This window comes from Myotis nattereri (assembly GCF_964212035.1).
Source record: "Myotis nattereri genome assembly, chromosome: 13".
NCBI lineage: Eukaryota > Metazoa > Chordata > Mammalia > Chiroptera > Vespertilionidae > Myotis > Myotis nattereri.
In genome coordinates this window covers 49,261,418-49,286,461 of record NC_138088.1, presented here as the reverse complement: position 1 = coordinate 49,286,461, position 25,044 = coordinate 49,261,418, and the positions used below count along the sequence as shown (strand labels likewise).

The window sequence follows — 25,044 nt, the reverse complement described above, 5'->3', positions numbered from 1 at the left end:
GCTCAAACAGCCTCAGGTAAAGGTCCATGTGGCAAGGTACTCTGGCCTTTTGCCAATACCTATGTGAATGACCCTCGGGACCAGTCGAGCCCTTAGATGATAGCAGCCCTGGCTAATGTCTTGACTGCAGCTTCATAACAGACATTGAGTTAGACCACTTATCTAAGATGCTCTGAATTCCTGACCCATAGAAATGATGAGATATTTAAAGCTTGTTGTTTTAAGCTGCTAAATTTTGGGGTAGTTATGTAGCAATAGGTAACTATTCCAGGACACTATGTATAATTTCCTTTGGTGAGAAGTTCATTGTTAAACATGGCAGGAAAACAAAATTTTACACTTTCACAAACAAGACTTTAAATTCACTAGCAAAAATCTAGGGGGAAAATCATGAATCCACAATTCTTTTAAACCTTCTCTGTTACTCTCTGGGCTAAAGATTATCACTCTTGCTACATGAATATAGAAATAACAATCTATATGTCATCCCTTCCTCATTATTTTATTAAGTTCCCCAAGGCATAAGTAAAATTGATACTTTTAAGCCAAATCACAAATGAAAATACATAAATATTAAAAATTAGATAATCTACTCAAAGTTATGCTGTCTCTGGTTTAATAGGGAAATTATAAAACAAAAAACTTCACATGGAAATGTAGTGTAGTATTTCTTCCTTTTAAACTTTATAGTTAGAATTGAATGGTCCTTTTTAGAGCACTTCCCAAAGAAATCTCAGTATTTAATAATCCTGCACAAAATCTGAACTTTATCTCATTCTTTCAGTTACTTTTTACTATATATTACATAATCACTGAGCTAATAAGTTAGAGCTTAAAAATGGGGTTTCTTTAGAAGAGAAAATATATCTATTTTGATCCAAATAATTAACATGTCCTTCAAATATTTCTAAACACAGAAACTTAGTTTCATAAAAGAAGGCACTTAACATTTACTCCTTCATGATGAAGTCTAGTTAATCTCTTTTCCATTGGGAAAGGGTTTCTTTAAGGGTTTATTTAAAGGATAGCTTTAAATTTAAGCTACACTTGTCCTAGCTGGTTTGGCTCAGTGGACAGAGCCTCAGCTGGGGACTGAAGGGTCGAGGGTTTGATTCTGGTCAAAGTTACATACCTTGGTTGCAGGCTTGATCCCTGGTCCCGGTGGGGGCATGTGTGGGAGGCAACTCATCAGTGTCTCTCTCACATCCATGTTTCTCTCTTTATGTCTCTCCCCCTCCCTTCCACTCTCTCTAAAAAATTCAATGGAAAAATATCTTCAGGTGAGGATTAACACACACAAAATAGTAATAACAAAATAAATTTAAGCTATACTTAAATTTCTCAAAGCTTGCACTACTTTTATAACTTGTACTTGCTTTTTATCTAGGCCACTACTATAGAAGAATTGCTCAGAGTGGAATTCCCCTTTGGCTTTGGACTTAACCTCTGTGATTAAATTCACAAGGGCACAACAAAAATGATTTACCAGGGCCACCCCAGGCAGTTCTATGTCTCGGTGCTTATTTTAGTACCTAAGTTGGAAACCTAATATAACCCTAACCTGGGCATGTGTCTATGTGTGCTGAACTCTGTCTGCCTTAAGGGGACCATGACCTTCATTTTATATAAAGTTATGAATTAATTTTGCATCTTAAATTAAGCTGTTCTCTCACTTTCTATTACTTATACATGACCTTTGAAATTCCACTAAGGGTAAAAAAACTTGAATATAATTTGTAAGGTTTGGATACTACTGTGCAGACAGAATTTTTATCTTGAGTTTAGATTGTAGTCCACTTGTAATCTAATTAGTTTGGTGTGCATGCATGCACGTGTGTCTGCATTAGATATATGTAACACGAGGCTGCCCAATCTCAGACCTCAAAAACCTTACGTCTTCCTATGCTGCTCTGATTGTCAAGGTACCCAAAGGAAGAAGAAAATATGTGCATGAGATATACCTCACTCCTTTCTTGTTTCTAACACTTCAGTAATGACTTTCATTTCTTCAGAGATATTCAGTCTGAATTGGATGTTGTTTAGCTCAGAAGCATCTTTCAAAGAAGCATTAGATTCAGAAATCACCCAAAGAAAATTGACACCACCAAGACAATACTATTTTGTTATTAAAGCCTTGCAAATTAAATATTTAAATTAGGTGTGCATTTTGCTTCTGCAAGATTGGGGGCAACTAATCACTCTTCCTCCATCCCTCTTCTAAACTGAGAGTTAAGATACCTCCGACCTCATTATATCAAGGTTTCCAAAGAAGAAGAAAAAGTATAGCCTTCTTATTATTTCAACTCACAGGACTTTGCAAGATCTGAGTAACTCGTTTCCTCTGTTCCATCATATTGAAGTCTTGTCGTAGATCAGGAGACATGTTCCTCTCTCTGATGTATTCTGGGTCATTTTCATTGATGCGGTCAAAATACCTCTCTTTGTGAGGCATGCTGGGAGGAGGAGGAGTAGTGATCACGCCTTGGCTGGCATCTGAACTCATGCTTCAAGCCTTCTGATTTCCCTTATCTGTATTAATAAACACAAAGAAGGACATTAATGGTAAGGTAAATTCATTAGGAAATTAAAATTTACATGGGTCAAGCAGAACCTCCTCCCTTCCCCAGTCCCTAGAGTTAAGTGGTAGCTTTCTTTAAAAAGTAACTTCTCAAAAAAATATCAGATCAATTTTTTAATTGAGGTAAAAAATGTCTTAGATTGTAATGCTAAATTGGAAATTGATATTGTCAGAGCTAATGGAAGCTTGTGGTTCAATTTTAATGTCACCAACTGCTGTTCAATTTTTAAAGAAAGTAATGATCAAAATACATACGCCACATCTAAAATGGCAAATTTTCACAATTAGTGAGCACTGTCAGTAGAGCTCTTTTTTCTCAGTTATGATTTTGTTAGACCAAACTTTGGCCAGATTTAAGACCCACTACATTTTGTAGTGAATATAATTTACTGACATGAGAGAAACATGCTTTAAGATTTTTAAATGATTCAACAAGTTCCCAGGGAAAATGTAGGAATTACTAAGATTGCTAGATTACATAACTTCAGCAAGATGGTACTTCAAAAATCCAAGTAAAGAAACGATGAAAAGCTATTCAAAAACCACATGAACAGCTGATTCACTTAATTATCATGATTATCACTGATACTAAGGATTAGTCTTGATTTCATGCTCGGGAAACAAATTCATTTGGGCTTTGCTACAACTGAGCACCTAACTAACTATAGCTAGATCAACAGGATAGTCATTTAATATTCCTCCGTCACCCCCACCTGGGATCTCTGTGTTAGAAGTTGAAGTCATCTAGCTTGGTGCTTTTCAAGTTGTCTATGGTGGCCTTCTCCAACTTACTGTGAGCCAATATTTTTGTAAAATACAAAATTATCGCCAGCACCGGTTTGGCTCAGTGGATAGAGCGTCAGCCTGCGGACTGAGGGGTCCCAGGTTCGATTCTGGTCAAGGGCATGTACCTTGGTTGCGGGCACATCCCCAGTAGGGGGCGTGCAGGAGGCAGCTGATCGATGTTTCTCTCTCTCTATCCCTGTCCCTTCCTCTCTGTAAAAAATCAATAAAATATATTTAAAAAAAAAAATTATGCATTTAGATGTCTTGGCAATGTCCAACTGCAGTAAGTTTCTAAACACATAATACCAGTCTGTACTTGTCACAGACAGTCCAATGTGCAGACTGGTACTAGATTCTGAACCACACTTAGAGGAGCAATGACCTAGCAGAGAGCAATAGTCACTGTCAACTAAAGGAATGCTTCCTCAAGTTTTTAGAAGTGACATGGTAGTAAGCCTAAATCAAGAGAAAGGAAGACCACTGATGGTGTATTCCTTTTCCTAGTTGTTCTTTTGAACTGAGTATAGAAAATGCAAAAATGTGCAAGAAGGAACCAGAAAAGGAAACAAAAAAGAAATTGTAAAAATGAATTTGCTTAACATAATTTTCTCTACGGATCGTGACTTCCACTCGTACAACTTGTTCAGTATTAATGAGTGGGTAACAAAAGACCATTTTGACTAACTACAAAGTAGTATTTTTTAAGTAATTATTTGTCTGGTGGGAAGAATCACTTCTTAATAAGGGGAATTAAATGTAAAACATCCAAGTATTCTTTTTCCATTTATGTCAAAATCTAAGGGGAGAGAAGTTTCTGTGGACCCACAACTCTGCAAATTCCACAACCTCAAAGTCCCAGCGGAACACTTTTCTAGTTAGATCCAGAAGGGGAAAGGCAAAAAAGGTCATGTTCATCTTAGAGATCTGAATCCCTGATAAAGACCAGAGACATCTGGTCTCACCTTTTAAACACAGTTAACAACCAATTTGTCTCTAACAAATTAGTCTTCTGTGATAGATTTCATCTCTAAAGCTGCCTTGACCCAACTTAGCCCACGCAAACTTATAAGACATTAAAACTTCTTGCATTGTATTACAAAGCCACTGTTCTCAAAACTGCCTGGTACTGGCACAAGAATAGGCATATAGATCAATGGAATAGAATAGAGAGCCCAGAAATCGGCCCGAACCAATATGCTCAATTAATATTTGACAAAGGAGGCAAGAACATACAATGGAGCCAAGATAGTCTCTTCAATAAATGGTGTTGGGAAAATTGGACAGATATATGCAAGAAAATGAAACTAGACCACCAACTTACACCATACACAAAAATAAACTCAAAATGGATAAAGGACTTAAATGTACGACAGGAAACCATAAAAATTCTTGAAGAATCCAAAGGCAACAAAATCTCAGACATATGCCGAAGCAATTTCTTCACTGATACAGCTCCTAGGGCACTTGAAACTAAAGAGAAAATGAACAAATGGGACTACATCAAAATAAAAAGCTTCTGCACAGCAAAAGAAACCATCAACAAAACAATGAGAAAACCCACTGTGTGGGAAAACATATTTGCCAATGTCATATCTGATAAGGGCCTAATCTCCAAAATTTATAGGGAACTCATACAACTTAACAAAAGGAAGATAAACAATCCAATCAAAAAATGGGCAAAGGACCTAAATAGACACCTTTCAAAAGAGGACATTCAGAAAGCCAAGAGACATATGAAAACATGCTCAAAGTCACTAATCATCCGAGAGATGCAAATCAAAACAACAATGAGGTACCATCTCACACCTGTCAGACTGGCTATCATCAACAAATCAACAAAAGACAAGTGCTGGAGAGGATGTGGAGAAAAAGGAACACTTGTGCACTGCTGGTGGGAATGCAGACTGGTGCAGCCACTATGGAAGACAGTATGGCGTTTCCTTAAAAAACTGAAAATGGAACTCCCATTTGACCCTGTGATCCCACTTCTAGGAATATATCCCAAGAAACCAGAAACACCAATCAGAAAGGATATATGCACCCCTATGTTCATAGCAGCACAATTCACCATAGCTAAGATCTGGAAACAGCCTAAGTGCCCATCAGTAGATGAATGGATTAGAAAACTGTGGTACATCTACACAATGGAATACTATGCTTCTCTAAAAAGGAAGGAACTCTTACCATTTGCAACGTCATGGATGGAACTGGAGACCATTATGCTAAGTGAAATAAGCCAGTCAATGAAGGAAACATACCACATGATCTCACTCATTCATGGATAATAGAGACCATTATATACTTTTGAACAATAATAGATACAGAGGCAGAGCTGCCTCAAACAGATTGTCAAACTGCAGCGGGAAGGCCGGGGAGGGTTGGGGGGCAGGAGGTAGGGGGGTAAGAGATCAACTAAAGGACTTGTATGCATGCATATAAGCATAACCAATGGACATAAGACACTGGGGCATAGGGGAGGCTGGGGGACTGTCTAGGGCGGGGTGATAAAATGGACACATATGTAATACCCTTTGTAATACTTTGAGCAATAAAAACAAAACAAAACAAAACAAAACTTCTTGCATTAATTCTGGTCTTAGAAGTGTAAACTCATTGTTTAAAAATAATTTTTTGCAAAACACATTGAAATTATTTCCTTCTTCTTGCCAACATTAATTTCATATACAACATTCTGTAAGCTATCTAAATTACTTTAGTGTACTACACTGAAAATTCAGGAAATATAGCTTTAAAAACACTTTATATGATACCACTTAAATGAAATTCTGATTTTGTGACTAGAAATCAATTAATCAGTGAAAAAAATGTAAAAAATGAGCTTTTATATAATTGAGCCTTCCACATCCTAAGTCATTATTTTAAAAATTGAAAGAAAAAACAATTAAAGAATGAGTGATAATTAAATGTGTTCTTCAAAGTTGTTTTTTTAAAATTTCTTCTTTTTATACAACATCTACTACTAGTGGAGTAACTCTGGCCATATTATATTCTTCAAAAATTTGGGGGTTTTTTTGTATTGCTATTAGTTTGACATACCAACCTATGGTCTTTACCATTATCTTGCTATATAAAAAAAAAAGTGGTATACAGAGCACCAACTGTAAAAAACCTTTCCTTTTTCTCATATCCAGATGGGTTATCACATGTCTAGAGGCCTAATCAATCTTTGGAACATTATTTTCTTAGAAGCTGTTTATTATGTCATGCTGACTTTTAAATGGCCAACTACAGACTAAGCAAGTACTTGATTAATAACTGGGATATCACTTAACAAAGAAATCAATCCTATTTCATTTGCCACAGTAGGCCACTGGCTTAAGCCATTTTTAAAAGACAGTCCACAAATATTGCCTTTAGTTGGATTCTACCTATTTTTTAATTCCAAAAGCACTATTTAGTTTAATGAAGAATAGGGTTAGATAACAAGTTTGTGATGTTTATAAAATAATTTTATGAAAACACAGCAAAAAGTAAAGAATTGTGGTAGATTCATTTCGTTTTCCCAGCATTGGTTTAAGAAGCTGGTAAGTGAAACATTAATAAGGAAAAGCTTATACTTTGAAGAACTCGTTATTATTAACACATTTTTCGAGTGAGGTAAAGAGAAAGCTACTTCTAAACCACCTACTTAAATAATAAAAGAACATACTATATGTGTATAACACTTTGTAGTTTATACCATCTCTTAAATCTTTCTGATTTTATCTTTGCAGCTATAAGTTCAAGTTGATAATTGAGATATTCAGTGGATTAAGAATCCTGCCCCAATTCATATTGCTTATGTCTGGGGCAATATTCCAAGTCATGATTTTCTGTCTCCTAGTTCACTTTACAATGACACATACTTTTTCACATATCATAAAACATAAGAGGACTCCAAAATTTTGAAACGTTTAGTCTACATTCTGTCCTGAATATTTAACAATTGGAGCTCATGGCATTTATAAAAAAATGAGGAAATGACACCAAAAAAAGGTAAATAAGATTAGAAATGACTCACCACACTCTGACCTTTTTAAAACTTCAAAAGCTCATTATTTAACTTGGCTTTTTAAAAGAAGAAGTTTCAAAGTTTTATGCACATGGAATAAGAATTGGGAATTTATATAAAGGATATAGAATAAAGAATAAGATAGTAACTTCTCCTTTTACATAGATTTTAAGCCAATCATAAGCATAACTGATTATCTGCAATTCTGTACACTAAGTACTACAGATTGAACTGTATTTCAAACTTTGAAAACGTTTAGGATCCCCAAGATTATCTGAACATAAACAAAATTCAGAAAAATATGGGAGAAGTTTGCAGCATTATTTTCAATAGCCAAGATAATAGAAACAAACTAAGTGTTGATGAATGAACAGATTTTTTAAAATGTAATATATATACAACAGAATACTATTCAGCCATAAAGAGAAGGAAATCCTGCCACTTTCAACAACATGGGTGGACCTTGCGGGCATTATGCTAAGTGACGTAAGTTAGATAGAAAAAACCTTGTACATGAAATGTTCAGAGCTGCACTATTCACAATAGCCAAAAGGTGGAACCAACTCAAATTCCCTCAACTGATGAATGGATAAACAACAAATGTAGTATTATCCACATAATGGAATATTATTCAGGGGAAGGCGGGATGAGGAGAGACTGCTTAATGAGTACTAGAATTTCTGTTTGGGTGAAACAGAACTTTTTGATGAAAAAGTTCTGATTCTAGAGAGTGTGATGGCTGCACAACATTGTGAATATACTTAATGCCACTAAATTGCACACTTTAAAAATGGTTAAAATAGTAAATTTTATGTTCTGTGTATTTTACCACAATAAAAAAATGAACTCAAAATGAATCACAAACTGAAGTGTAAAACTATAAAACTTTTAGAAAAAAAGTAAGAGAAAATCTTCAGATCTAGAGCCAGGCAAAATTCTTAGATTAGACACAAAACCATGACCTATAAAGGAAAAATGATATATTAGACTTTACCAAAATTTAAAATATTTGTCTGCAAAAATCTGTTAAGATTAAAATAACAAGCTACAGACCATGAGAAGAAATCTGCGAACCACAGATCCTACAAAGGACTAGTATGTATGATATATAAGAAACTCTCAAAGCTTAACAGTTAAAAAATAAAACAATTCAATTAGAATATGAGAGTCTTACATCTTTACTATACTGCCTTACAAGAAGAATGTTATAAGAGAAGTAAATGATAGATTCTAGTTCCTCTTAACCCTGAACAACAAAACCTAACATAAATATTTCCGTTTTCAGGTGATATGTCAAACAACTCAGTTCCCAGGCTCCTTCTCTTTAAAATGATCTAATCCTATTTTTAGTACCACACCACTGCTATACACAGTCAGGCTTCCTAGGCTTCGGGGCAATATAAACCAGAGCAAACCAGTATAAACTCTATTACAAAAAAAAAAAAATCAGTCTTTTAACAGTGTTCTTTGAATTGAAAATGCTGTGGAAAATAGATTTTTTCTTAAAGTAATGTTATAAAACTTGTCAGCACTATGGGTTTCCTCTGGCCATGCAGATTAGACACAAGATATCAAGCATAAACAAAATTCTAGTTTTAAAAATGTTATCCAAATATTTACGCAGTAACTATTCAACATGTATGTTTAAAGAACATTAGGTTCAAGACACAAATAGATGGAACACCCTAGAATGGTAGCTTTCAAACTTTTAAAAAATGGCAATCAGCAATAGAAATATACTTTATGTTATAATCACATAAAATAGATGAGATTTATGACAAATAAATTCATGACATGATACTTTCCTTTACTATGTGGTATATTCTAATATTTTCAGTTTTTAAAAAATGTGGGTCAAACTGATTCATAATCTGCTAATGAGTTGTGACCCACAGTTTGAAAAACACTATCCTAGAAATTCAAGTGATGGTCAGATGGGAAACAGAAAAAGGAAAAGAAGAGAGGGAGGGGGGGAGGGAGGGAGGACAGAGGAGTGAGGAGAGAGAGAGAGAGTTGGTGAACAAGGGGAAAATGAATATGTGCTAAAGAGATAGAAGAAAATAAATGATTCATTGATTTATATATTTTAAATGTTTATGACAGTTTATAGAAATAGGTCTTAGTGATTTGTGGGATAATTAAATTCTCCTCCATTTGGCCACTTAGGAAGTGCCATCTGTATAACTCAATGTCAGATTTTTTTTTTTCCTGACTCTTATCTACTTCTAGTTCAACTGTCCAGATCTCTTTGCTCATGTTTGTAGTCCTCATAGTGGTAGAATGCTCCATAAGTGGCAGCTGAATTGAATTATTTTACTATATCACAGCTTCTATATAAATCTGGTTTCTATTATTTCTAGTCTGGGAATGGTAAACACAATCTTATGAAAAGTTATTACTTATGAAACGTCTTTCCAAACTTAAAATTCTTGGCAGTTTTAACAGCTTTCTATAGAATATTAGCAACAAGATGGCTCTACTTTCAAGTACCAGGCCTAATGTTCTATATTTAAAACAATAATCAGATATGCCAAGACTTCAGAAGGACATTTGGTAACAACAGCTTGTTTACTGAGTTAGAATTTTTCTTAATGAAAGTTACTATAACACTGTGAAGGTATTTAAAGTTCTAGGAAACAAACTGGACTCGGCACAAACTATGACATCCTCATATTGGTCAGTGAAATTTTATTCATTTTAAATTCGAAAAGACATGAAGTAGTTTCAACTGATAGCCAAATTTTTATATATAACTGACATGAAATCAATAGATCTGAAAAAGTAGATAAAAGTCAAGGAAAATGTAAAACAAATAAATTGGCATTGAGTATAACTGATCAATACAAATATCACTTTCTAAGTGCCCAATGGAAGATTTAATTATCCCACAAAGCACTTATTGCTATAATGCTATTGATTCTATGACAGCTGTCTTGGAATATTCCAGGATCACATTGTATAGATGAGATAAAATTATACTCAGAGATGTTGAGTGCTTTTTCTAAAACTATAATGCTCAAGCACCAGATGACTACTATGTCTTAATAAGAGGTTATCAAAATGACATTGATTGTGCTCTAGGTAATAATAAATGATGTTCAAGTTTACACTTTTACCACTCAAGTTAATTTGGCATCATTTTGAAAGAGTTGATGGCCTTTAACTATTTATAATGAAGCAAACCAACCCTCAGAAAAAGATTATGTTGGTAGCATCCCCACTTCATAATAAAAAAAAATTGAGGTTTCATAATTTGCCTCAGATAACCAAATGCTCTTCAAATGAGGAATTATTCATGGTTACAGATATTAATAGGTGTGGAAGAGTTGGCAAAAAAAGATGGAATAGCTCCAAGGACTGTCATTTCCCAAAAGTATGCATAGCTATTACAACCTTGATTATGGCCTTTCTTTATTGTGATGCCTGGAAATATAGGATCACAATATTCAGCACCAAAATATATGTAGTAAATGTTCTCAAAGTAGTAAAATTAAAAAACATGTAGGGCTATAAAAATGTAGAACCGTAACTCTGTCTGGCCTACTGCCAAAATCTTAAGATGGATCCAAATCATTTTAAAATTTCTGAATCCTTTTTGTTGTTTTGAAATGATTTGTTAAGTATATCTTTAAAATAAAAGTATAAATTATAATGTTCAATTTAAAAGTCTAGGGAACAATGAATCTACAGTTGATTAGTAAAAGATATTATTAATCTGAGTCTTAGTTAAAAATTCAATTTAAAGAAAAAATACTAACAATAACAAAATAAACTAGTAGCAGTAACAACAACCCATTACATTACGAAGTGTCCTATACTTAATGGAAGTTGACAGCTGGATCAGCATTCATTTAAAAAAAAAAAACAACAGAGAAAAGAAAAATTGGAGGGCACAACTATGAGAGTATTTTGGTTTCTGACTTTGTCTTCTAAATAAAAATAACACTGTGAACTGATCAACTATTTTAACAAACATGAAAAATACATCCTGTACTTGTACAATTGGGACATATAGTAGTAGTTACATGCAATCATAATATACATAGTTCAAAATGTAAGTGCAGAGCAAAAATTTCAAGTAGATGCTTGCTAGGGCAACATTCAGCAGGGTGTTTCAAAGACCACTGGCATTCACTGCTGTATTAAGCAGAGGATGAATCTAACCTCTTTCTTACTAAAGTGCCAATAAGTAATGAAGAATATTTCATTGATCAACATTACTTGTGAGCTGGATTTCTATATTTGAAGAGTAAGGGTTAGGGAGAAGAGAGGCAGTTACTTGCTTAGACATTGGTAGGAATGGAAGTAACAGTCACTGGTAGCTTGAAAAAAAAAAATCCTTCATTACAAATTTAACAATGATAATGGCCATGCAAAGGGCAGAGTTACAAATTTGAAAACATGTATAAAGAGTTCAGAGGAAATGTATTTTCTAAAGTCCAAGCTCAATCATTACCCAGACTTAGCTCAAATTGTTCCCAATATGAATCATTTGGAAAAGCAAACAAGAAACGGATTTTTCAATAAACTAACATATAGTCTTATAAAATGATGAGTAAAACAATCAACCATAGAGAGGTAATCCTTCACATATCTTGAGAATCCAAAAACATATGCCTTGGTTCCTTTACCCTCCTTTCTTCAAAATATAACGAATGCCTTGTATATATTTCCTCAGTTATCATTTGTCTACAACATGGAGCTTTTGGAAATGGTTGGGGGGAAAAATAAAAGGACCCCCCCCCACCCCCGCCCCAACCTGTCCCTAAGAGAAAGTTGACAAAGACAAGTGGATTGATTACTCCAATGTGTCTCTCAGACATTTAGTTTCTGTTAAGTCCCCTGGTATCAGTGAAATTTTAAAAACTGAGATGCAGGAAACGATCCAGAATTTGACAGCTCATGATAAATGAGAGGTTTTTAAAAAATGGAATCACTGGAGATTATGATTTTTAAAGAAAGATTCATTGCGCTCAATTTCTGGAGATACCTTAAGTCTTTGGTTCTTTACTATTTGGTATGTAAGTCCTTCTGGACACAAAGCATTTTTTTTTTTAAATAAACATCAATCCTCACATACCTTCATATACTAAAGTCTACTTAATCATTTGTCCAGTACTGAGCTTAAAAATTTAAAGCCTTTACTTTTGACATTTTCTTGAGAGTAATGTTTGAGGTCAAATTCACTCTTACCTATTTCTGCATATCTACTCTAGAAACCTGGGAAACTTTCCAAAGTGAGTATCAGAATACAAGTAATATAGAAAACTTAACTCCCTGAAATTTCAATCTTACATCTACCTATTTCACCAAGGATTGCTGGCAAGTACCAGAGGCTAGGAAAGAGGCATAAAACAATTTGCTTCATTAAGATTTAAGAGCCTCCAGAAGAAACCAAGAAATTCTGGTTCCTAAGTCTGAAGAAATGCAAACAATCCTCCAAAGCTCATTATTAAAAATGAGTTGAGTTTTGCAAAATCAAACATTCACCCTAAGGCTAACCTAGAAAATTCATTTGACAATACTTCTAACAGGTATATCCTTAATATGATCACTGTGACCAGTGAGTGACAAGAGGGAGGTTGGAAGGGCACAAAAAATATGAGGCAAAGTTCCTTATTTTAAAAACTACTCAAATATATACTAATGAAATGTTAAAGAACACAGGGTATGAGTAAATCCCAAGAGTTCATCTGATCTCCTATTTCAGGTATTCCAGCTAAAGATTTTTGGCTTTTATAGCTAGAATTTATAAAATACAGCTGTCAAAGTCAATCCAAAAGCTGTAGGTAACTCAATACATCATTACTGCAAAGAAATCTGATTTGAAGGAGTTCTTACTTCAGATTTTGGCTAGTATGGAGAATTTCAAGATCACCATAGCCTCATCTGTGTGTCTCTCCCCTGAGCCTCCTCCTCCACGCCCCACTTCTCCCCATGGGAAGTCTACTATTGAGCCATGAAAATGCAATTTATTAAACACAGATAATAGTACTTTGAAATAACTTTTAAAAGTATTTGGAAAAAAAAAAGTATTTGGTTATCACTTGTCATTTTAGAGATCTGATAATGGTTTTAAGTGGAAGTCCATGAAAAGAGATATTTATCAACCTCAGAAATCTGTTTTTGTAAAAACAAACTACTTTTGGAAACTAGCTTTTTCAAATGAACCATCTTTAGATTTGAAATTCAACATTACATGCTGTACTGAGTTTAGTAGTATCCCCCAAAATTTATGTCATTACCTTGGAAATGTGATCTTTTTGAAAATAGTCTTAATTTGTAATCAAATTAAGATGAGGTTATACTGGATTAGGACACAATGACTAGAGTCTTTATAGGAGGAAAGTGAGAAAGATGTGGACACAGAGACATAGAGGAGATACACAGGGGAGAGCCATGTAATGATGGATGCATCTGTAAACCTAGGAAGACCAAGGATTGCTGCCAAGTACCAGAGGCTAGGAAAGAGGTATAAAACAATTTGCTTCAGAGCCTCCAGAAGAAACCAACTCTGCTGAATTTTGACTTCTGGCCTCAAGAACTGTAAGACAGTAAGTTTCTGTTGTTTTTATCCACTCACTTTGTGTTACTTTGCTATGATAGCCCTAGAAAACTAATACACACATTGTTCCAATGGAATTTCCATCCCAATAATATCTATTTTAGGAGGCATTTTACCAGCATAACAATGTGGATGGATAGCACCTATGCAGAATCAAAAGCCATTTCTTTAGAAATAAATACTGCCTTCCCTAATATTGCCTAATTAGAACCAAAAGAGAAATAGCACCTTTAGAATTTAAAGTTGTTAGAGAGTAATAGGATATAAGATATTATTACATCCAGTCCTATACTCTCTTTGCTCCAAATGAAAAAACAGGTCCCAAAAGAAAATGTGACTTAGTTAAGTCCCTCAATTTATCTTACTCGGGGCATTTTGCATGATCTAGAGTAGCATGTGATATATAGATCATATGATCTGTCATTGTAAAAAAAAGATTTAAAACATACACTTCATTTAAAAAGTCCTTTAACTAAAAGTTTTGGCAGTAAACTAATTTAAGAAGCTCAGCATATTGTATAAAATGTTAACTTTTATGAGAAAGAAAAGCACTTAAAGACTTAAGCTCCCATTTCTTGATTTTAAGGGGTTTGTAGGTATGCATTCAAGGTTAACAGATTTTTATTTTTTTATTTCAATTCTTTATTTGTTTAAAGTATTACATATGTCTCCTTTTCCCCCCCATTGACCTCTCCCCGGCCGTTCCCACCCCCTACAGTGGTCGGCAAACTGCAGCTGGCGAGCCACATGCGGCTCTGTGGCCCCTTGAGTGTGGCTCTTCCACAAAATACCACGTGCAGGTGCACATGTACAGTGCGATTGAAACTTCATAGCCCAGTCGGTATTTTGTGGAAGGGCCACACTCAAGGGGCCAAAGAGCCGCATGTGGCTAGCGAGCCGGTTTGCCGACCATTGCCCTAGCACATGCCCTCACCCCCCTAATGTCTGTGTCCATGGGTTATGTTTATATGCACGCATATAAGTCCTTTGGTTGATCTCTTACCCTCCTCCCCTGCCTTCCCTCTGAAGTTGGACGGTCTGTTCGATGCTTCAATGTCTCTGACTCTGTTTTTGTTCCAGTTTATGTTGTTCATTATATTTTTAAAAATGTGTTTTCATAAGAATTTAGGACCATTTATACCATTTTTAAATAACGGGAATGCTTCTCTTTCAAGCTTTTGTGGTAATTCACTAGAGAGAGTAAACTATATAACTCAGCTTTTTGTGCCCACTCAACACATGCCTGAAGGGACCACTTAAAACTCCTTGCTATATTTTAAACTCAGGCTTGCAGTAGGACTCTTGTTTTTCTGAGGCCCACAAAGACTAGACTTACAGCTTAGTTCTATAGTGCTCATTTAGCTGGACTTAAAGCCCACATCAAGTACTTTATTGTCAAATAAAAGCAATCTTCATGGAGCTTAGCCACTTAAGTAGCTCTCCAGAGTTTGATAAATATTTTGTGTCTACTCTTGATCTCTATTGTTAGGGAAGGGTTTCACAGAGTTGTAAAGTGGTGGAAAGTTTATTTCAAACATCTAAAATATAGTATGGATACTTAAACCCTTGAGGTTCATGGTTACAACTGAGAAGCACAAAGCTACCTACTGTAATTTGCCACAATATCGTTTTCTTAGTTCTCCCCTCAAGGGAAAGAAGGAGTGTTCCAGAGTCCCATCCTAAAAGAAAACACTTAGGAATCAAGCTGGGGGCTCTCCAAACAGAAGGAAGAAGGCTTCAAGCCCATCTCCTACAGACTTAGGAAAATGATGCCTCTTCAAACAAAAGCTATTTCCCTGACTAAAGCTTTGTTCACCTTGCTTCTCACACACTTAACCTGTTTTCCTCTCTAATCTTCATCTATCCAAATGTTAACCCACATTGGAGGTCTTAATTTAAAAGCCAAGTCCTTCCATTATGGTTTCTCCAATCTCCCCCACCAAAATTAGCCTGTTTCCCCTTGATATTCCCAAAGCACTTTGTCATAGTGTCTGTTGCTTTTAAATTATTTGAGTATATCTGTCTGCCCCTGCAACATCTTTTTCCTCTCTTCACTTCCAATTAAAGTTATTCAATAAGGATTTATTAAACGAAGTGAGAGGAGTAGGACTATTGATTCATAACATCACACTCTCTACTCGTCTTAGATTAAACTAGGGCGGAGAACCTAGAGCAACCCTTGAAAATTGGGCAAACCATGATTTGATCAGAATTACCACACATCCAAGCCGAACTGGCTTGGCTCAGTGGATAGAGCGTTGGCCTGCGGACTGAAGGGTCCCAGGTTCGATTCCGGTCAAGGGCATGTACCTTGGTTGCAGGTACATCCCCAGTGGGGGGCGTGCAGGAGGCAGCTGATCGATCTCTCTCATCGATGTTTCTGGCTCTCTGTCCCTCTCCCTTCTTCTCTGTGAAAAATCAATAAAATATTAAAAAATAAAAAAATAAAAGAATTACCACACATCCAAGATAGTTGAGTATATTGCAATCTGCATCTAAAATGTCTTAAACTGACTGGAAAGTAATCACAAGAAAGTATAAAGGTATAAAATGAGCAATTTTAAAAAATCTATAGTTACTGCAATGTTTTGAGACCAGGTACAAATAATGCTACAAAAATGTCATCTTAACCCCCACCTCCCCCCCCCCCCCCAAAAAAAAACTACTGATTCAACCAATAAGCAAACACTAAATGTTAAGTAAAGGGTATAAAGAAATATAAGGCACAGGTCTAGGTCCTGCCCTTAAGGGCTTTCCAGTTTAATCAAAGAGAGAACTAAAACAAGACCACATGGAAAGATAACTGGCAGTAAAAGCATTTTACAACAACTGCCAAAAAGACTGCACAGCTGGTGTGGCTCATTGGTTGAGCGTCGACCTATGCACCTGGAGATCACAGTTTGATTCCTGGTCGTGCATATGCCCTGGGTTGTGGGCTTGATACCCAGTGCTGCCAATTGATGATTCCCTTTCATCATTGATGTTTCTTTCTCTCTCTCTCTCTCTCTCTCTCTCTCTCTCTCTCTCTCTCTCTCTCTCTCTCTCCTTCTCCCCAAAATGAAAATATATTTTAAAAAAAGATAATGTGAGATTTCCAAGAGCTGTTGAGAAATGCTAATAAACAGAATTTTGGATTAAGATAGTAAAGATTTCAATGAACACATAAGGTCTTGCCGGGAGCCGGTCCATCCTTGCTGTTTCAAGGGGCCTGGCAATATGGCATACTGTTCTTAATATGTTTGCTCACCTTCTTGGCACTATGTGTTTTAACCAAGGTCACCTCTCTGAGAAAGGTTGTTTCCCCAGGTAGGGATTTTCCCCTGAAGTTAGGGAGGGAATAAAACCCCTTAACTAAGTGCCAGGCGGGTAATTAATCACTTTAACTATGAACAATCATGCTTAAGCTACATAATCTTTACTCCCTAGAATGGAGATAAGAAACGCCCTAAACTTTGGAATAGAGATTGATAGGATTGAATCAACTGGTATAAATACAAATGTAACAAGACAAGAGGAGACAGAACTTAGAAGACAGAACCTGCAAGGTCTGAAGTTATTCATATACAAAGTGAGGTGGTTTGATCGACGACCTCTAGGTTTAGCTTCCAGCTCTGAAATTTTATTGTACTCCTTTTAACATAATTATAGTGACTTGATATTAACTGACTACCTCTTAAATGGAGTTTTCTTCTTCCTAATCAATATGAAAAGTAATGGCTTTTAAAAAGCTGTCAGTTCCCAAATAAGCAGTATTATAAAATTATTTTGAATATAAATATCCAAAACTGAATGCTATATATCTATTAAGAGGGTTTGATATTTCATAAGAAAACTTGAGTTGGAGGCTTTTTTTCTTTATGGCATTTCTTGCTGTGGCTTCCAAAACTCAAAACAGACTTTTAAATGGACATTTCCCATACTTGAAAGATATATTTGAGATTATTAAATTTATTATTGTCTCTCTGTGGACAAGAAGAGCGTAAACTTTCAAAAGTTCATTATCATTATTAAAACAATTTTTCTTTTTTGTTCTTTTTAACTGTCATCGCTTTTATGTTCAGCAGTCACTGATGGTCAAGAGTACAAATAAATTCTGAAGCCCAGCCAAAGGTTTTTTTGTATGTGTGTGTTTTTTTAACGTGCAACACTCAAAACAAAGCAAATATTGGCTTAGTTATGACACTTGTTGTTCTAATACATTAATAGCCTATTGTTCACTGTGGTTGTCTCAACAAGATAATACATTGAAAAACAGCGTTTCCTGATAGGAAGTGAATTCCCACTGTGTGTCACAGGGCCCTAGCCAAAGGCTGGGTGGGCTCCAAAGGAGAAACGCCAGTCCCTTCTGGGATTGCATAACAGACCAGAGTAATGATTAAAGGTTTTCTTCTCTCTCTCTTGTTTAAAATGGTTTTCTGCTTCAGCTCAAACTACAAGCTATTTGACTAGTTTTGCTAAGGACTGTTTTTCTAAAATGATTTAAAATGTTTTAGAGTTTGTTCAACATCCTGTAGACAGACAGCAGTATCCTGTATATTTCTGACTATAGTGAATTTCCTTAGACATAAATACCACAATGGATGGGGTAACTTGACAAAGAAGGTATTAGGATGTGTCATCAAGACATAGTGTGACCATTTTCAAGGTTAATTTCATACAAGTAATTGTTTAAGTCATTAGACTATCTGAGGCATGATGACTGCAACAGGTTTTTATAACTCAGATACAGTTTAGTAGGCTAAAATTGAGGCTCAGTGAGTCCAAGCATCACGACCTTATTCCATTTAGAATTTGATTAGTGAGAAAATGATTCACTAATGTGGACACACATACAGAACAATGTGCCTGCACAGCAACTGACAGTGAGTGCCGTTGGACACGAAAACCCCCTTTTAAATACTGCAAATATGCTTCATTTTCAAGACTGAAATTTGAAGAACTTGCTCTGCCCCTTCCACTTACCAGTGGACATTAGAAAAGTTCAACAATGAAAGAAATAGGAACAGTTGTCACTTAGTAGACTTCAGTGAGATTGTCTCTGCCATCCAATCGGTCCCATCATTTAATGCAGTGTTTGGGTCCTACAAAGTCCTCAATACATTTTGATAAACTGAACCATATGTCAAACAATTGATATAAAAATTAACATGGAACACCAGTAGTATAATTATCTAACATTACTTGGATAATAAATAGTATCTCAAGTTTTAGAGAAGTATACATATTCAAAGTATGTTAAGCCTTCTGCCAAGAAGTTAGGGTAACCAGCACACAAATACACACTCCAGGCCAAAAAATGTCTTTTTATCTTCCTGTTGTAATTACACAAATCAAATGCTGAAGTTCTTATGCCATTTTGCTTTCAGGACAGGTGTTATTTGACAGAATTACAAGAATAAAATTGTGAAACAGGCAGTGCTAAACAGCCCACGTGTGAGACAGCAAAGATTCCTGCTTCAGTGGCTTTATAACTTTGCTGTGTAACTTGATAACTTTGCTGGCAGGATGATGGTGTACAGTTCACCTCTAAGGCTGCTTCCTCAGGACCAAATCAGAAAATGTTAGCTATGTCAAGCAATATCAATTTTAGCATTCAGGGAAACAAAGAGATGGATTAGAGGGCTAGAATGTGAAAATAATTTAAACAAGGGGCTGAAGCCAAGTTTCTAAGCCCTTAGGATTAGCTTTGAATGGTTAGATTCATTGAAAATTACAAGGATCCGTTTTAAAAACAAACATCACCTCACTCGGAATCTTCTCCTCAAGTATTCAAGTTTGATAAAAGGACTTGCTTTTACTTCTGGAATGGGTTTTGTGCCTTGGAAATCGACATTTTACAAAGGAGAGTTTATGTAAAATATAGTATAATATTCAACTTTCCTTTTTTACATCCTTAAACTTTCACATAGCTTAGGCCATATGGCAGGTCAAATAAATTACAGACCACACAATATATACAAAAGATGTTTTCAATTAAATAATAGAAACTTCATATAATTTAGGTTATATAGCTTAAATCAATATTCCAACAAAAATACTAGGTAAATATTACAGTTGGAAGGGTCATTAGAACTCGTCTATTCCAACATCTCATTTTATAGATGGTAAAACTGAGGAACAAGGAAGTTGTAGGTGAGCTTATAGGTGATCTACCTATAATCTCACACTCAAGTTACTGAACTCTGAACCCAACATCATCTCATTAATCTGCTGGAAAATGACCCCTAGAGCAGTGCTTACCTATGTGTGAATGGCTGGGACAGTAGGGGCCTACCTTTGGTATTCTAACTACAGGAGAAGTTGGTGAGGGGTTCCCCACTTCCACACAATACTATCACCCCTTTCTTATAGCACCTGGGTTCTGGATTCTGCCCCAAAATGGAAGTAGAAGACTAATGGCATAAATATATCTGACTGGGGAGAAAGGAAAAAACTTGAATATAATCCAGATATCTATCAAAAGGTGTATGAATAAATAAATTACAGTATATCCAGCCATATACTGAAGTACTATACAGCCATTAAAAAGAATGAGGTAGCTGGGCTGAATTGGGTAAAATTTGCATAACATACTGGAGTAAAAAGAAGGGGGTTTGAGAGCAGCTCCATAGGAAGTGGCTAAAAAAAAATTCACTCCATTTTTTATAATTACATAATTATTATAAGAAAAATAGGAGTATTATTGAGGATATTAATCGACTTTCTTCAAAAGTTACAAATAAGATCTATTAGGAAACCTTCTAATTTCAATGTTTAACAGCAAACTGGTTGGCAAGCTTTACTCCAGAGCAACTATAAAAGTGTAAGAGTATCTAACTGTATTCTCCAGAGTTCAAATGGACAGTAGAAATTATCTAGCTCAGTGGATGGAAACCAACATTTTTTAAAAACGAAAAAGAACAGAAAAAAGCCGTGTTTTCTGAGCTGTAAGAAAAATTTATTCCAGAGATTAAGTGTGGATATGTGGTGTATGTATTGGGTCATGATACAAAACATATTGAAAGCAAGTTTTAAAGCCACTTACCCAAGGTGATATAACTAATAACTACACTGAGTACAGGCAATGATTAATGAAATGCTACACAACACTTGTGATAAGAGATTTACCTAGTATCAACTTGAAAATTATTTTCTTGTTGAGATTATTTATATAGCTAATTCTACTGCTCAGATATTAAAAAGCAAATTTCCGAAATTTCTGATATACTAGTACATACATTATTTAAAGCAAATCTTTGGTTTTCATGTCATTTATAAGAATGATTCTGGGTTAGTATCTAAACATTTCTTACCAATTCTAATATAATCCTTTTAGTAGTTCTGGAATAGGTATGTCTTTACAAAGAATATTAGGATTCTAAGCTGGAAAAGATCTTAGAGAGCTAACCCAAATCCCTAATATTACAGGTGAAGATACTAGTGTCCAAAGAAATAGCCTGTTGATTCTCAGGCTAGTGCTTTTTTTCTATGATACAATGATTTTACTTTATTCTTAAATCCTAATCCCTATCTATCTATCTATCTATGGCCCTAATATGCAAATAGAACAACCGAACAACGGGTCACAATGACGTGTACTGACCACCAGGGGGCTCGCACGGAACATGGTAGGTGTTGGCTGCGGCAGGATAGTGAAGGTGAGTGGGGGCGCCAAACCAAGACGGGGCGCCGGTCACTGTCACTGTCTAGTGGTTACTAAAAATTCTTTGCTCCTGTGCGTCACGGTCCCGCCCGGCACTCACACCTGCTGCCGGTGCCAGCCCCACTTGCACCTGCTGCCAGCTCCTGGTGCCGGTCCTGATCACTCGGCGCCATCAGTGGGTGCAAGTGGTGGCTGCCGGCTCCCATCACCCCCCTGAGGGCTTCTCCACCACCCCCTGCTCCTGAGGGGTGATCTGGGCAGCAACCACTGCTCGCACCTGCTGATGGCACCGGCCTCACTCCCACCCGCTGCTGGCGCCCACACTGTCAGTATGTGGGAGCAGTGGCGGGAGTGAGGCTTCTGGCAGACAGGGGACTGGGGGCTGCAGAGGGAGGAGCCGGGCAGGGGTGTGGAGGATGGGCCGAGACCTGCTGCTGTGCCCACTGCAGCCTCCTGGCCCACAGTTCCTTTTAAGGTGCACAAATTCATGCACTGGGCCCCTACTGATGTTATAAAATTGCTAAACACAATTACCACCAAATTACAAAGAGGAAACTGAAGCAAGGAAATGTTAAGAAGTCCAAGTCCAAAAAGGATGACACAATGTCACCCCTGCAAGCGTTGCTGAAATCTACCAATTTCAACATTCAGCTCTGATTTTATCTAGGGCAAGTGGTTCAACTTGCTTGGACAGAATGGGTGTGTCTACCCCACAAGGGTACACAATGAACATGCACGAGAGGAGAGGAAGAAAACAGTCAGTTTAGACATCACCAAGCACATCCTCTCCCTCAACCAGCCCACTTTGGTCAGCGCATAATGAAACACTTCACAGGCATTTAAAAACCAGCTAGAAACAGAACCCTAATGTGTGTGTAGAGGAGCAAGTCAGACCCCATTTGCAAAGAAAAAACTGCTGAACATGAACCTCATTAAGTAACAATAGTTCTCCTATAGTTTAACTTACCGTTCATGTCACAAACTCTAGAAAGAACACAGAAGCACAGTTAAGGCATGGAACAGAACTTTGGGCTGTAGCCTTCCCCAGCTCTTCTGACAAATACCCAACAGCAACAGGACAAAGCATCATTATAATGGAAATAAAGGCTCTTTAGATGCTGCCTTTTTTAAAATTCAATGAACCCCTCTTACACACAAAGTTCATGCCATGATGACTCGAAATACAGTACTGCCAGATTATGCTATTAATACTCCAATAAATTCAGTGTAAAACACTATTCCAGTATTTTCCTTAGTTTTAAATAGTCAGTCATCCCCAAAACAATTAAACACAATTCAGTAAATCACTTAAGAAAAACAGAGCCGAAAGTGAATAGGAAAAAATTTAGTTGAGTGATAAAGTCACAGGCTTCTCCCCAAGGAGCATATTGCATGTTACTAGCTGCTGGCACAAAATTAACCATCTATCTTATCTATGCTTCCCTCTAAGCTGTGCATGATCACTATTATAATAGACAATCCATTACTTACAAAAAAAAATGGAAGCTGCTGTGCATTTCTTAAGCTGGTTTTGTGTGGCAATTCTGATGCAATGCTGCCCTAAAAATGAACTTTGTTTTAAACAGCGAGATATCCATACTCGCTGCGGTTAGAGCAAGGGTGGAGCCCACTCTGGGGGAAACAACACACCCAGGCAGACTTCAGTGAGAGCAAACTGCACGTTAATATTGCCATAACATTTTTCAGCGCCTCAGAGTCCAAATTAACTGGTTAATCCTCCTTAAAGAATCATGGGGAAAGTTCATGTTTGTAGATCAGTTTTCCTGCCATGAAATGAAATACAGACTAATTTCTTTTCTTTTTTTTTTGGAAGAAAGTAAAGATAAAATGCATGGTATATCACAAAGCTTAACTAACAAAATAGAATGTTAGGTGGAAGTGAGTGAACTACTACAAAGGAAGTCCAACCATGCCAACTTCTAAGTTTAGCAACAGCAGCTTCAACATATCTCAAGGTGTCAGTAACATTGCTCACTCTAGAACTTTACTTTGGCCCATTTGGCAAAAACAGGGGATTTGAACATGAGCATAAGCATTACCTACCCTTCTCTACCAATGCTCTAGGTCTCCTGGCAATCGGAAACAATAAAAGCATTTTCTTATCAACTAACCAGCAAGTACTGCCTTAAAAAATAAGGGATTTGATTTATGGGCTTCCTTTGGCAGAATACTGAAATGAACACATAAATTATTTTGATGAAAATCACTAATATGCATACTATACTTTGAAAAAGTTTGTAATTACCAACTTTTAAAAATAATTTCATGAGTTTTGATTTAAAATTTTATTTACTTAGTTCTAAATAAGATACTCAGTAGTATGCATACATATATCTAAAAATCTTTAATGGTGTCTAAAATAATTTATCAGTTATTGAAACTATCACCAAAGATCTGATTATTAAAAGTGATTTTACAATGGAGGAAAAGGAGACTTATGTAATACTTTAAACAATAAAGAATTTAAATTTTTTAAAAAGTGATTTTACTCAATACTACTTTTTGAATATGCACATTCAGAAACACAACCAACTATTACTTTTAACTAAACTCTTATAACTCATGAAATAAAAAATGTTTCTCAGTGAAATACCCAAGTATGTAAAAAATAAGTTATATAATAATTTACATAGGATTTAAAATAAACAATAGAAAAGGATTGGGGGGAAAAAGAGGAAAATGTTATTTTTAATGATACATTACCCTCATCAACAGCTACTCCCTCACACTGAAACAATAAATCAGTCTGGAGTATTGACCATTTCGATATTTTGAGAGATGTCTAAAAAATCGTTTTTCAGGATCCTAGGGAGGGGGTGATGACTGATCTAGCCTTTTGTTGAATTATGAGGTCACTCTTACCATAAGATAAATCAACCCATTCCAAAATAATCTTTCCATAGTTCAAGTGCCTGATTTATTTTTCAACCATAATATGTAATTATAAATCATCTGTTTGCTTTCCCCAAAACTGAATAACTCCAAGGTAGCAGAGTTAGATATTATATCTGAAGAATCCCATCTTGATACTTTTTGGATTTGCACTGCTGGAAATGTCTGTTTTCAAGTCAAACTTCACTTTCGCAGCTGCAAAGGAAATGACAAGAGAAGAAAAACACAGCCAATATATATCAGCAATTAATTCCATCCACAACTGCCCAGCTGTTTGTGCATGGAAGAATCAGTCTGTTTCCTTTTGGGGCTTTCACCACTGAAAACTGATACTGCACATTCAGGGACACAGGCTGTTTGTAACATGTCAGGAATGTGCACAAGATCACACAGAGTTGAAGAGACAAAATGAAATCCAGATCTAGTTTTCTTGGGATTTGCCAGTAATATTTCATAGCTTAAAAAAGAAAAAACCCAATCACAGAAACAGCAAAATACATGAAAAAATATTCGCCCTTCTGAATATCACCCTTCTAATAAAGAGGAAA

The 25,044-nt window shown here is 35.9% G+C and overlaps 1 protein-coding gene across 4 annotated transcripts in view; it reads right to left on the bottom strand.

Annotated features, from left to right (window-relative positions):
* The window catches only part of ADD3 (adducin 3), a 131,303-nt gene that overhangs the window by 27,580 nt on the left and 78,679 nt on the right, over nucleotides 1-25,044 (bottom strand). For all 4 annotated transcript variants that reach the window (XM_081104735.1, XM_081104736.1, XM_081104734.1 and 1 more), the window contains exon 2: nucleotides 2,309-2,529. In XM_081104735.1, coding sequence (XP_080960861.1) covers nucleotides 2,309-2,503 — 195 coding nt within the window. In that variant the 5' untranslated portion in view covers nucleotides 2,504-2,529. The remainder of the gene's footprint in view (nucleotides 1-2,308; nucleotides 2,530-25,044) is intronic.